This window comes from Silene latifolia, chromosome 4 (assembly GCF_048544455.1).
Source record: "Silene latifolia isolate original U9 population chromosome 4, ASM4854445v1, whole genome shotgun sequence".
In the NCBI taxonomy this organism is placed as follows: Eukaryota; Viridiplantae; Streptophyta; class Magnoliopsida; order Caryophyllales; family Caryophyllaceae; genus Silene; species Silene latifolia.
In genome coordinates this window covers 44,039,561-44,055,301 of record NC_133529.1, presented here as the reverse complement: position 1 = coordinate 44,055,301, position 15,741 = coordinate 44,039,561, and the positions used below count along the sequence as shown (strand labels likewise).

The following is a 15,741-nucleotide window of genomic DNA, read 5'->3' as shown; positions in this document are numbered from 1 at the left end:
CGAGTCACGAGGCATATGAGCCGTGATATCTCGTGTGACCTAAGGTATATTTTGTAAAGATTTTATTCTGTAAGGAATATCTTTACATATCTTTTATATCTTACTTGATATGGTTGTTTATGATAAAAGATATTCTTGTTATAGAAAATCTTATCATATCTTAGAATTTATGGAAAAGATAATAATAGAATAAATTGTATTCTATCTTTTGGAATATTCCTTATTTTTTTTATTTTTTTTTTGCAAGAAAGGCAAGCCATCTTATTCATCCATTATAGGGAATAATAGGCAAAATCTTACAAAGTATATCCAATAAATTAGACATCTAAACATTAAGAAGCGCAACTATCTTATCCTTGTGAGAAGAATGAGTTACATGAATCAATCTTACACTAACTAGGTATTGTACTCGCCTAATTATGTAAGGTATGTCATGCTCAATTCCTTGAAAAATTCTGAGGTTACGTTCTTCCCATAGACTATAGACCATAGCAGTTAAACAGCTCATGAACCACCGAGCTTTCCAATGCCTCCTCACATGCTTACCAGCTATCCAGTTTATTTCTTTTCTCAAATTCATAGTGCGGCATGTTATCTTCATCCATAGCAAAAGGCTTTGCCAAGCTGTTGCAGCATATGGACATTGAAAGAAGAGATGTTGATGCGTTTCTAAAGCAGCTTTGCACAAAATGCACCTATTTATCAGGTACATACCCCTATGACTGAGTTGATCAATAGTAGCCAACCTGCTTTGCAGAGCCAGAGTCACAATAAACCTATGTTTTGGGAGAACTGCTCTGTTCCAAACAGCATTTACCCATCTGACTTTGACCCCTTTCTGCCTGAACTATTCATATAACAGTGATAGTTGAAGCTTGCCATGCCTGATACAACTTTGCAGGAGAGCTTTGGCATTAGCAGCATTCCCAGTTCGCTCCAATAACTCATCACGCACCTTCAAGATACTTCTCCAGCTCTCAGAGTGATAAGGTTTGACATCCATGGTCCAAAACTCATCTCTTTTAATATTGTAAGTGTAATTCCAAACCACCCAAGAACTAGCAGAATGTCTCTCAATCTCCCAAATCCATTTACAAAGAATGCACTTATTCCAAGCCAGGATCTCCTTAATGTTGAAGCCACCTTCCCTCAATGGCATACAACTAGAAGCCCAGCTTTCAATATCAGTCTCCTGTGTCCCTCCTCTGAATTCCATAGGAAATTCCTGCAGAAATTGGTGATGAGTTTAATAACTCCCTTAGGAATCAGTAGAGTGGAACACCAGAACTGTTCTAAACCAAAAATCACAGTGTTGATCAGATTGATTTTGCCAGCATAAGAAATATGATGAGTTGACCAATGATGCATTGTCTGCTGTACTTTCTTGAGAAGATCTGCAAACATAGTTTTATTCAGTTTACCTTCATTAAGAGGCACACCTAGATACCTAAAGCGGAAGAATCCTTCAGTGTATCCAATGGCCCTGAGAATTTCCCTCTGAATATCCTCTCTTATCCCTCTCATATAAATGCTAGTCTTCTCAGGATTAGCCTGCAAACCAGAAAGTTGGGCAAACCTCCCAAGTGACTTAGTAACAGCCCTGACAGATGAAGTATCCCCTCGAAAAAAAATCATTAAATCATCTGCAAATATCAAGTGATTTAATCCAATTCTTCCACACTTAGGATGATAAGAGACTTGATGTTGCTTATGAATTCCCCTAAGAATTCTAGAGAGGTATTCCATTCCCATAACAAATAGAAAAGGAGATAGTGGGTCTCCTTCTCTCAAACCACTTTCTCCTTTGAAGAAACCTGTTATACTACCATTAATTTTAAGACTAAACCAAGTTGAAGTTACACACTCCATAATCCATTTCTGAAACTGAGGTGGGAAATAGTATATTGCAAGCATCTGACCTAGAAATCTCCATTGAAGAGAATCAAAAGCTTTTTTGATATCTACTTTCATAAGACATCTAGGTGACACTCCCTGCTGGCCATACCCTTTGATAAGGGACTGGGTGAGCATGATATTTTCAAAGATGCTTCTCCCCTTCACAAAAGCTCCTTGTTCTAGTCCCACAAGATTTGGCAGTAGAGGTTTCATTCTATCACATAAGATTTTACTCATTGTCTTGTAAAACACAGTACATCAAGAAATAGGCCTATAGTCCATCACTGTGGATATAGTCTGCTTCTTAGGAATCAAAGCCAATAGAGTAGTGTTAGCCTGCTTGGACATGACCCCTGTTCGGAAAAAATGTTGTATAGCACAGCAATAATCATGCTTAATCAGAGGCCAGGATTTCTTAAAAAACTGAGCAGAGAACCCATCATGTCCAGGGCTTTTGTTGGAATCAATGGAAAATAATGCTCTCTTAATTTCCAATTCCTGAACTGGCTTGCAAAGATCAGGCCAATCAGAGTCTTGCACCTAAGTCCCTCCCAACAATCTAGTATCCATATCAAGTGTCTCCATAGTCTTACCCAACAGATCTTGATAATATTCCACAAAAGCTTGGTTAACATTATGAATCCCTTCTCTAATCTGCCCATTCATGTCATGAATTTTCCCAATAATACTTTGATTTTTCCTAATAACAATTCTGGAGAAAAAATAGCTATTAGGTGCATCATTGTACTGGATGCTTTGCACCATAGCACGCTGAATTAAAGAACTTCTTTCAGTCCTCTTTAAGTTCAAATAAATATCCAATAATCTCTTCTCTTGCACAAGTAGCTCAGGATTAAGAAGATTCTTTTGGACCTGAGTTTGGCAATCCTCCAGTTCCTTCTTAGCTTCCTGGACCCTTTTAGTTAACCCTGCAAAGTGTGCTTTATGCAAGGCTTGTAAGCTATGCCTAACATTCTTGAGCTTAGCAAACAACCTAAACATAGCATTACCCCTCACATGAATTTCCCAAGCACTTTGAACAATAGTATCATAGTCTTGATATTCCTCCCAACAATTCAAATAGCTAAACCTCTTAGTGATTTGATAATTTTCCACCACTTGAATCAACAGAGGTGAATGATCAGAGATCCCAGAAGGTAAGATGGTCACCTGAGTGTTTGGATAAGTTGCCAACCAACCAGGATTCACCAAAACCCTATCAAGCTTGGACCAGATCTTTTCACCCACATCCCTTTTGTTTGTCCAAGTATACTCACAGCCAAAGCTATAAGTGTCATCCAACGGGCAATCAAGTAAACATTGATTAAAGTCCATAATTTCAGATAATGAAGGAGGGTTTAGGCCAACCCTCTCCTCAATGTCCCTGACAATGTTAAAATCCCCCATCAGAATCCAATTATCAGCAGTATTATGTAACTGTCTAAGCTCATCCCATAAGCCTTTTCTATCCTCTCCATCATTGCTTCCATAAACAAAAGTAACATGCACTACTTTATTAGATATATGATGAAGCAGTTCCAAGTGAATCAGTTGATCATGCTCCTTAGATGAAAGCACAGTAACTAATCTAGGGTTCAGAAACACCCATATTCTACCATTGTAATGGTGAGAATAATTATTTAGAACAGAAAAACTAGCAAACCTCTTACTTATTGCAGCAGAATTATTATACTTCACTCTAGTCTCTAATAAACCAAACACCTCAATTTTATTAGTAGATAAGTAACCCCTAACTTCCTGCTGCTTTATTGGGTCATTGAAACCCCTAATGTTCTAAGAAGATATTATCATTGGACTGGGTCAGGTGGCTCCTCCTCCTGAGTGACCACCAAATCAGTATCCAATAATAAATCCTCAGTAGGTAACACATCATATTTGTTGCTAAAAGTAATGTCTTGCTGCTCTTTGTCAACCTCAATCCTTGCAACACTCAAGTTAGTCACTGCCATATCCTCAGTCCTAGAGGGACCTAGCACCCTGCATCATGAACCCTCCCCTTTATCATTTGGTGGAGAACTAACCTCCAAGACAGTAGAAGAGGAGCCTAGTCCATGACATTCTGAGCTCCTTTCAACTATCTTAGGAGGGATCTCCTCACCAGATTTAGGGGGATTATGGCCTAGCAGTGGGCTTCCAGAGTCCTTAGCGACTGGGAAATTTGAGTGATTCGCAGGGCGTTGGATTGGCCTGTATTCCTGCCTCATAGCATCCAGCCTCTGATTGATCTTAGTGAATTTGCATTTCTCCTTTATATGACCCAATTTCTTACAGCAATGGCAATAATGGGGCAACCATTCATATATAATGCGCTGCTGTGTGTTCCCATGATATGGAGACTGTAATTGCAAAGTAGTAGGTAACTCTTCAGCCACATCAACTTCCACTAGAACTCTTGCAAATGAGTGCTTGGACTTGAATGTTGTTGGAAGATCTGCAAACAGTGGTTTTCCTACAACACTTGCCATCTTGCTCAAAACTTTGTCAGACCGCATAAAAGGGTCTAAGTCAGGAAAGAGTATCCAAGCAGGAACTATAGATACAGAATCCATTTCCTTAGAGAACCCAGGTGACCATTGCTTCAAAATCAAAGTACTGCTACCCATGTTCCAAGGACCTCCCTTAAGAATCTCATTCATATCATGCTCAGAGAAGAACCTAAAGCTATACCATCCTTTTTTATAATACTGCACAATAGGTCTATCAACATTCTTCTAGTACTTCAACACATATTCATCAACTTGTTTAAGTTTAGGTTTCGCCCCTAAAAAATTCCCCATTAATGTGTTACTCCAGAACTTAATCTCATCAATTACATCATCCTCAACTACTTCTATCGTCTTAGATCCTGCACTTTTGTCACAATAGTACAGACTCATGCCTTGTTTAGGTTTCGCCACCATATTCTATGGCTTCGCAAAACCTATTCCAAGGTCTGTTGCAGGTGGTGGAGTTTCAGAACTAGAAGGTATATCAGAACCCTTTCCCAAATTGTTTCCAACAGGTTTATCCAATAATCCAGTTAAATTGAGTAATTGACCAACTGTAGCAGGTGGAGTTATACCTGAATCCGGAATGTCCTCAGTAGCAGGTGTTTCCTCAGAAATAGTCGTAGTATCCGCCAATTCCTCAATGCAATTTCCAGTTTCCAAAGTATCAGTAACAATCGTCGAATTATCCTCTACAACCTGTTTATTACGAGCTCGTGTTTTGGCCATGGCGCAAGCTGAAAAAAGGAAGAAAAAAGAGACGTGTTTTTGGTTTTTTCAGGGTTTTCTTAAGGGAGAAGCTTTCTCTCTTTTCCATGGCTATTATCTATTGGAATATTCCTTATTATCTTTTAGGCTTTAAAGAAAGGAATAATAGAAGATATGATTTGTTTACATATCTCTTATTTTCGGCCATTAGGGTTTTCATGAAACCGAGTAGCCTTGCTCTTTCCTTCCTATAAATACTTTGCTTTTGCAACATTTAAAATAGAGACCTTAAGCATAAAATTGATTTTATTTTCAAAGAGCAAAACCGTGTATTTCAAGTAGAAAACCGATTTGCTATTTTCAAAAAGGTCGTGTATTTTAAAACTCGTATATTCATTTGTTAAGTTATCGTTATATGATAATAGTGCTCAATAGATTTCTTACTTGTTCATTAACGTGAACCTTTGCAAGAATCATTAGTGCTTTCTTATTAGCGTAAGTTAGTCACTCGAGTATTTAACGGTACTCATTGAGTTACAGCTAGAGTTAGTTGTACGAGTTGGGTTAGTAAATTTGTAATTCGTAGAAAGGTACTAAATTTATTAATCGAGAATAGTGGACGTAGGTTTCGATTTGTGAAACTGAACCACTTCAAAAACCGTGTGTGTCTCTTTCTTCCGTTCGTTTGTTTACTTTGTTCTTACTTGATCATTAGTTAATTAGTTAAAGTTTAATCAATAAACTTTAAGTAATTAGTTATATTCATACAATCGAAAAAGTTTTCAAAGTTTTTAAATCCCCAATTCACCCCCCCCCCCCTCTTGATTATTTCGGATCGATAGACTCTTCAATGCATCAAAGAAAAGAGGAGTACAAAAACAAGAACTCCTATGCTTCAAATATAAGCACCCTCGTTACAAATTAGGGTGACTTTGAAAATGTTCAAAAATGCAAAAGGTTGAAAATTGACAAGCATCAAATTGCCAAACATCAAAGAAATGGCAAAAGAGATTGTTCTAAAAAATGTCAAACGCCACAGGAAATTGGGGGGAATAACTGTAACACCCCTGATTTTCGGCTAAATTAAAACTAAATTTTACATACAAAAATGGCCGAAATACAAGGATATTATAATTAATATACAAAGTCTCTTATTACAAATCCTTTTAAAAATAAAAGAATACAAAATGGAACCAAAACTTTATAATTCTTTAATAAAAATCTTCTCTTCAAATAAAAATCCTTTTGAACTGCAGCGGAAGTAACCTGAAATAAATCAGAAGACAGAAAGGAACTACCCCCATGACGAGTAGCCCAAAAGGGAGAAAACACGTCAGCCGGAAAGCTGAGTAACAGATAATACCTCAATATAAGCAGAATAGTTTTTGGTCATGGCGTGGAAACACAGACACGTAAAAATAAAAATAAACAGAGAGAATAATAATAACACTCCCCATGACTAATCTGAGAAACTCAAACTTAGACACTCTCATCCCAATAATTAACTCAATCTCAAACTCAACTCATTACTTCGTCTCACTCATTACTCCGTCTCATAATATAATACTCCAGATATCGTATTCTCATCGTCGATTCTAAGACCAAAGACAAGCGGCGAGTGAACTGGCGGATAAGACCGCGAAACAATACTTTCATCTCAATATCGATTTCAAACTCAAATAACTCAATAACCATGGTCACTCTGGACCGTAAACATAACTTGGCTCAAAGGCCCCATAACTCATAACTCAATACCAGTCACCAAATTTCCATCTCAATTTTAATATCGATATTGTCAAAGGTTCAAAGAACCGTGCTCAACACTTAGGGGGCGTTTGGTTGGAGATTTATAAGAAAGGGAAAGGGAAACAAAGTTATTGATTTCCTTTGTTGGTGTTTGTTTGACACAAACAAAGAGAATGAAACTCCCTTCCTTACCACTCAATCCATCTAATTCCTTACCCCCCACCCCCCCAAGGTATCAGATTTCATTACCCCTGTTACCCTTCAATCACCTTATTTACCTACCACCACACTTGCGACTCCCACCACACCAGTCACCATCAAGAAGCCATCACCACCACCACCACCACCTTCAAAACCACCACCACAGCCACCCCACATAAACCACCACCGCCACAACCACCATGACGCCACCACCACCATCACCACCACAGCCACCGCCACCACCACGACGCCACCGCCGCCACCACCAAAACCACAACCACCCCACATAAACCACCGCCACAACACCACCGCCACAACCACCATGACACCACCACCACAGCCAACCTATTGCCACCACCACGACGCCATCGCCACCGCCACAACCACCATGACGGCACCACCACCATCACCACCACCACAGGCAACCTACTGCCACCACCCCCACCACCACCATCACCACCTCCACAACCACCTCACCTAAACCACTATCCGCACACCAAAACAAACCACAACCCACCACAATTCATTTTCTTGATGTAACCAAACAACTAGTTAAATTTTAGGTAATCCCTTACCTTTCCCCCTCTTACCCTTTCTTATTTCCTTTCCCTTTCCCTTTCTCTAACCAAACGCCCCCTTAGAGTATAAACTCCAAGCTACACACCCACGAGTCAAGGTCAAAGGAAAAGACGATTTAAACACAATACAAACTCAACCAAAGCTCAGTACCAATCCGTAAAGAAAACCATTACCAAGTCAGACTATTTGATGGAATCATATATTTATTAGCGTGGTTCCAATGCTAGTAGAAGGACTAACCATTATTATTTGTACTCAAGATTACCATGGCTCTAGTTTTACTATTGAAGCTAATTCCTTATCAATGCTCACAAAACCTTAATCAATCATCGTTCTCGCTATCCGTACAATGCTAATAATCCATTAGAAAAGGTCACAGAGATATACCCATAGTACGTATAAAAGCTATGGCACACTCCAACTCCGCCCATCTCACAAGCAATCAAATTAACAAACTAAAATATACATATAATATTATGTATAAGAACAATAGACAGTAATAAATTAGCATAATTAATCAATAACAATCACTTTTTTTCACATAATAAAAAAAAAGTTGCACATATAAACATACAACCCCGAACAATAATAATAATATTAGGATCGGTAGAATCGTGTTACCTTCAATGATAAAAATCGACCCAAGTCGCTCAAAAGTTCATCCATAACCAAACTGGGTAGAAGTTGAAGTCAAGCAGCAAGACTCGACAAAAATTGCAAGTAATAAACAGATGAGGACCGACATGGATGTACGACAAACTTATTCAATATAATGAAGCAACTGATGATAGATGATCTACTAGGCTTTGTTGATGGAAAACGTAATAAAGAGGCTAATGGAAAATAAATAAGAGGGATTAATAATTTAGGGTTAAAAGTTGTCAAATAGTGAATAAGACGAGTCTAGAAGACTCCAAAGAGATAGGCGAGTTAAATAAGGGGATCGATTTCAAATAGCTTTATTTCTAAATTTTGTGTCCATTAGGATACATAATCAATCTTGTTTTAGAAAATCGGTGAATATTATAAATTAGTAAAACTCAAACAAAATAGATAAATATAAATCATCCAAAATATTTGGGGTACTACAATAACAAAACCAAAAGCAAACTCCCATCATGAAACTCAAAATACATTGATCCCTTTTTCTATTGAACCCACTTTTGCGCATGGTGGAGAGGGGACGACCCTTCTTCTTGTCTAGGCAAGAAGGGGAATTCCGCGATCCTACAGTGTTTCTAACACCATAAGGGGTCTACTCTTGACGAAAGCATTTAACAATTGAGGACAAAGGTACCCTAGCTTGACACAACTTGGAGGTGATTTATTGGTATCCTCCTAGGCTTAGTAGTTTGAAGAAACCGTATCTATGATGGAGTGTGTACCCTTAGATTGCTTCCCTTTTAGATAATTTCCGCCACTTAGATGAGGAAAGTGGCTATTCTTTTGTAGATGCATCCATTACTTGTTTTGTGTGCTTAATGCTTGGATGTATCGCCATTTTGGCAAGCCCCACCTTGCCTTGCAAGAAGGCACCCTACCTCATGGTTGTCTTGTTGTGAGTTGAAGGGGCGGACTGAGACCCGCTAATTTTCTCATATCGGCTATATTAGTAAGCTAGTTTAAATAAAGGTCCTTGTTTTAGTCACCTCTTTACCCGGGACGAGCAAAGGTTCGGTTTGGGAATGTTCGATGTGACTCATATTTGAGCACATTTAGTCCCCGAATTAACCTCGTTCCTATGCTTTCTAGCACATATTTGGGTCACTTATTATCTTTAGTTTTCCATTTTGCATATTCTTTGAGGTTTTGTGTCCTTGGTAGGAAAGGATTGCTAACCTTGCATTTATGAGGCGAAATGGAGTTAAATGGATCGCATCTAATGACCAAGCATCAAAGAGAAGACCAACATTAAAGGCCTAAGTAGTTAAATAAAGTAAAATGGGCAATGATGAAAAGATCCTTGCATCCCCAACACGATCCTTGCGGATTGTTAAGGAGTCAAACAAGGGAACTACTCTATCCTGGGATCAAGCCGCTTTGGTTAATCTTTATTGTAAAGATTTATACTTAATCTTTAGTATAAATACCCCTTTGTACTACCTAGATTAGGGAATCTTATCAACTCTTAATACTCTCTTAATCCTATCATAACTTAGTCTTAATTTAGTTGTAATACATTTCTCAATATTAATCACATCTTAATCTTTCCTTAATTTCTCTATTGTTCTTCCTTTTATTTGGGTAATTAGAAGATTATTTGGGTTTATTTGGAGGATTGACAACCTTCCATCAATCATCAAATACTTCTATTATTCTTTGCTTTATTATTTGGATCATCTTTATAGGTATAATTCTTCTTTACCCTTGTTTAATTATTGTTAATCACTTTCATTTATTCATCGTGTTTTGCTTTGTTAGTATGATTGACAACCTTATTAGCATGCTAAACTTGATAATGAGCGAGTAGTTCTTTAGCTAGGGTTAATGGGGAATTAGGGGAAACAAACATGGGGATTGATCTATGCTTAATCTAATATGTTCTCATAAGAAATTTGCTTGCTTGTTGTGATTTCAACCTATGCACGTGTTATGTTTGATGAAATGCGAGCCTATGAATCCTTGAATTTTTTAACCATCCCTTATCTTTTCAATGAGGCTTGTAAGATATAAACCGACTTGAACTTCATTAGACCATGCATTGAGTTGAATATAAAGGATTAAGTCGACTTGTAGGTGTTGTACAGTCTAGACGACTCGGCTCCGGGACCCAAACCTTCCTAGGGATTGTAAGATATACACTAACTCAATCCCATCACAACAATAAGCGCTTGCATCTAATTGAGAACATGTTTGTATGATCTACTCCCATGAATCCCCTATGAACCCATGACACCCTAGTGCTTTTAATCATTTGTTTACAAACCTCTTTAATTGCTTTCCTTTATTTTCATTACTTTACTTTCATTTTGTTGATTAGTTTAGATTACACATCACCTCAACCCAAATTTTGACACCCTAAGACATAGCTATTTACAATTGAGAATCCTACATCAATACCCGTCACTTGGGATCCGACCTTTACTTACCTCTTTGCTAAGAGTAGTTTGTGAAGTTATAAATATTGTTTTGGTTGGTAGCTTTTGACGACGAGTTTTAACCGGACCATTGGTTAATCAAAATTTCTAACAAATTAATTTACCAATTTAACATTGTCATGTTGTTAACAACTTAAGTGCTTGATGACAAGTGTTTAGGTTGAGCAATAAGACTTTTGAACCGTGGATGCATAGAAGATATTATCAAAACATATTTTGACTAATCATCACTTCTAATCATACTTCTTCATAAGAAATTATATATAGGTATGTAAGGAATTTAAGATGTTAATCTTATATTTGTATAGGACGATTCCTATCGAGTTCTATGGAATAGAACGATTCCTATGGAGCTAGTCCACAACCTATGATATGGTTCATTTGAGGATTTGGAAAGAGATTCTATTTGTCGTTAGCAATAGTGGTTTAGTGGAGACTTGTGTTATAATCGAAATGATATCGTATATGATAAGGAGTAATGAAATAGAACAACATTAAAACAACGAAATAGTGGGAAAAACAAACATTCATCGTTATATATGAAAAATTTTTAGCATGTTTTAGCATTTATATAATGACCTCCACCCAATTATATAAATGATTCCGAGATCCAAATCCATACTAGCTCGATTGTGGGACAATGGTCCCTCTACAACCTTTACTAATACAATTTGGTGGGTTAACTCGTTTAACCGATTCTACACTTAGAACTCTTGGTTGATGAAATTACATTAAGTTCATCTCTTAGCCCGAACCTATTGGGACAACGGTCCCTGTAATACTTTCGTTGAGATCAACCAAATTTTGAAATGTAATAACATTTTATTACCCCACTTACCCAACATTAAAAGAAAGCACCCCGGTATAATATTTCAATACTGTATTGTACCCCTAATAAATTGGGATTCATGGGTTCCTACTATTTGGTAAGGCTATGTCTCAATCTTAATAACGTGAGAGGTCGAGTCAATTTATTATCTATCAAATTTAAGTGAACTAAATTTTCGAACTAACGATAATTATAATTGACACGATCGAATACTCGATATGATATGCATGTGTTGTTTATGACGATTTGGCAATGCATGCAACATATAAAGGAAAAATGCAAAGCAATAAATAAATTTCCAAGTATGGCCTTCCTAAAATAGAAAATCTAATATTCTATTTACAAATTCGGAAACAACTCCATTGGTCCCTTGAACTTCAAGTGGCACGCTTCCCAAGGACTCCGTCTTGATCGGAACGCCTTTCCGATTGGCACCGTTTTGAAGGAACTCCGGAATTACAAATAATAATAAAATACATTGCAATTTTAATTATACATTTGTAAAATAAAATCTAGTGAAAATAAAAGTGATACGAGATCACATTAAAATTACAACCGAATCGGTAATCCCATACATTACGTGTAATACCGATTAAAACTAAGGCCATACTAAGATAAATTACATAATTCAAAATTACATAAATAAAATATGACATTCATCAATAAAAATGTAGTATTATTATATGTGATTAATATGCCAAATTAATGTGCCAAATCGCCCTACTTAAACCTTATATCGTATATAATCCGGTTCTATGGAAATGCGTGATAATGACTTATTAAAATCACAAATCAATACTTAAATCAAATTTAAGCCCAAGTTAATTATCCTATCCTTCTTATGACTCAAAAATTAGTCTTCACTAAACATTTGACAATAATTCAACTTGGTTTTGTATTATTGCTTATTTAAACTTCTTTTAATCATAACAATTAAAAAATAATTCTCAATAAATCATAAAAATTTCAAAAAAATTCTAAATCACATTTTTGTATATACTGGAATATTACCAAGATTCCAAAAACTCAATAAAATTTGCCCACAAAATATTTATAATTTACTTCATTAATAAATCGTATAAAACATAACTTTTACCATTTAATTCCAAATTAAACATAAAATTATAAAAAAAAAAAAAAATCAAAATCAAAATTTTGAACATTCTTAAATAATTTCCAGAACTTGGAAATGGCAAAATTTCAACCAAAAATTTCGAATTAATTTTTATGACTAATAAAGTTGCCCTTTTATCGACTTTATCACATAAAAATCAATAAACATATCAAATCAATCAAAATTAATCATGCAACTTTAGATCTGATGTCCATATCATATATATAACATTAGGGAAAATTTCATGCCAAAATTTTTATTTTAGCTATTTTTGCTAAAAATAGTCACTATTTATATCATTTTAACCATTAAAATTATAAATCGTGCATAATAAATCACATTTATCTCAAATTTTACATACAATCTGTAAAATATGCATGTGACATCATATTAAAATTTCATGGTATGTTTCGAAGTTTAACTATTTTTAGTCATTTAACCTCCATTTATTGCATTTTTATCACATAAAAATCATAAAACATGCAAAACTAATCACGATGATCCGAAATTTTACATACAATATGCAAAATATGCATGTGAGGTAATTATTTCATGGCCAGAGGTGAAGTTTAACTATTTTTAGTAAATAAAAGTTCATTTTACTCAATAAAGTGTAATTATTTCACTAAAAATCATTAAAATAAGCAATAATCATCCATAAATCATCAATACGGCCTAAAAATATTTTAGAACCAGAATATATTATATGCAAAAAATTTCGTGGCTTTATCCTTATAAATCACAAATTTTAGTTTTTATTTTGTTATCAAATAACTCATAAAAAACCATAAAATGATATGCATGCAACACCAAAGCTCTGATACCAATTGTTGGGTTCATATACCCCTAATTAGACTCATCTAATCAAGTTATAAATTACCCATAATTTATATACTAATGGATCTGGTTGCATGCAAGATGATTTTAATCAAAAAGGGGAGAAAACGATTTTCTTACATACATTAGTGACGAATTTCGGGCACTAGATTTGGAGTCCTTCCAAATATAGATCTTGAGCTAATGCCATTTTGGATGATCCTCCAAGAACCTTCAAGGATTCAAGTGTAGAATGTCTCCTTAGTTATGCACCCAAGACATTCCCATAACACTAATCATATTACTAACTAGGTAATAAAATTAGTTAATCTTAAATATTAAATCTAATACTAATATTATTACTACTATAGTAATATAGATTTATTTCTTAGAGTTTTGAACAAATTTCCTTCATGAAACTAATTTTTATGTGAAAGGGAAGAGAGAAATAAGGGAGATAAGCAAAAGAAGAGAGCATAATCAAAATGAGAACTATCCCACATCTATATGGGGGGGTGCCGGTTTCGTCATCACAAAAGGGGGCATGCAAATGCTTTTTGTCTTACCCAAAATAATTAGGGTAGGTCCTAGTAGGTATAGGTAATTATCGTGTTTATTTTACATTTAAAAACTACAACCACAAAACCCCTTTAATACCATAAAACCGGTTTTCCCATATAAAATGGACTCCATTTTAACTTTGTAATTTGTCATTTGTAATATGTTGTGACATGTGACATGTAACATGTCATTAGTAATATAAATGCATATTTAACTAATTAAATATCATTATATATTAAATAAATTACATTTAACAAATTAGCAAGTAATTCACAATTACATGTATATAAAATGGGGCACATTAAGTCTAGTTAATATAATCTACAATATTTTGCAATTATGATTAACTAATTACTCTTATCTCAAATGTTTCATAAACATTAATCAATTTTAGTAATATAACATATTAATTACTAAATTGAATCTTATTTAATCAAATTACAATAAGATATATAACTCTCACTCATTGATAAAATTTGTTCTATTTAAGGATTAATTAATCTGTATCGATATACAATTAATTAACTTATCAGTTAAGGGAATTGTCTTATAGGTGTGACCTTAAGGGATCAACTGATCACCACCGTCAAACGACAATAATATCAAACTCCAGTTAGCCAATCATTACCGATTAATGTTGATCAGTTGCCTATATAATTGAATCATCCCTTACGTATTCTTATTATGAGATTTAATCATGTGATCGCACTATTGTTGAGGACACTTACTCCAACAATATACGCGTTGAGTCGTGGGATGTGTGTTTACGTTTTTCTCTTCTCTTATAGCTTAAAGATGCCGCCAAAGAGGTCTGCTTTATACACTAGGGTGCAGGAGATGAGTGCAGAGGAGATAGTCAAGATGCTTGAGCATCAAGACGCGCTTACCGATGCCTTAAAGAAGTTTGGGAAAGATAAATAAGCCGGGGTGGACTTTGCCAAGATGAGCACTACGATAGCCCGCTTCAACCAAAAAAGAATATATGGGTACCGGTGCGCCAATTTTGCTCGATAATTGGCATAGGGAGATGGAGAATATCTGGAATGTGGTTTACTGTCCCGAGGACTTCAAAGTGGGAAAAATTGCGTTCTACTTGAGAGATGCTGCGGGAGAGTGGTGGGATAAGGTAAGGGAGAGTGCCCTAGATTTGTATGTGAGGCAAGGGAAGTCAGCTATACCATGGAGTGAGTTTAAGAGAGTTATGCGCCGAGAGTTTGTACCTGAGCATGTTCATAGTAAGCTGAGGGACGAGTTTGATGATTTCAAGCTGACTCCGGATATGACTGTGGCTGAGTACTATAATAAGTTTAATGAGAAGTCTAGATATGAAGAGGATATGGGGTTAAACCAGGAGAACTTGGCACTGAGGTATGAGAAGGGTTAGACTTACAAAATAATGGAGAAGCTACCAGTTGGGGTCCTTACAGATGTTAAGGAAGTGTATGAGCGAGCAGGGAGAGCTAAGAGATTGGTCGAAATGGCCAAAGAGAACAGGGAGAGGGGTCTCGAGAAGAGGAAAGCTGAGAGTGAGGGTGGTTGTCAGTCCAGTTACAAGAGGGGTAACCATAACCAAGCGAGGGCTTTGATGTGACTCTTAATTACGCACATTTAGTCCCCTAATTGAACCCATTTTGCATACTTATATAGCATTTCATGACCATTTTATCCGTCAATTCCTTCCTATTT

At 35.9% G+C, this 15,741-nt stretch overlaps 1 protein-coding gene across 1 annotated transcript; it reads right to left on the bottom strand.

Annotated features, from left to right (window-relative positions):
- Positions 1-325: 325 nt before the first annotated feature.
- On the bottom strand, positions 326-2,133 carry LOC141651458 (uncharacterized). The gene is made up of 3 exons (XM_074459170.1): positions 1,309-2,133; positions 885-1,225; positions 326-842 (listed from the first exon to the last, which is right to left on the bottom strand). Exons 1-3 carry the CDS (start codon positions 2,131-2,133, stop codon positions 326-328), a joined length of 1,683 nt encoding a protein of 560 aa, XP_074315271.1.
- Positions 2,134-15,741: the final 13,608 nt, after the last annotated feature.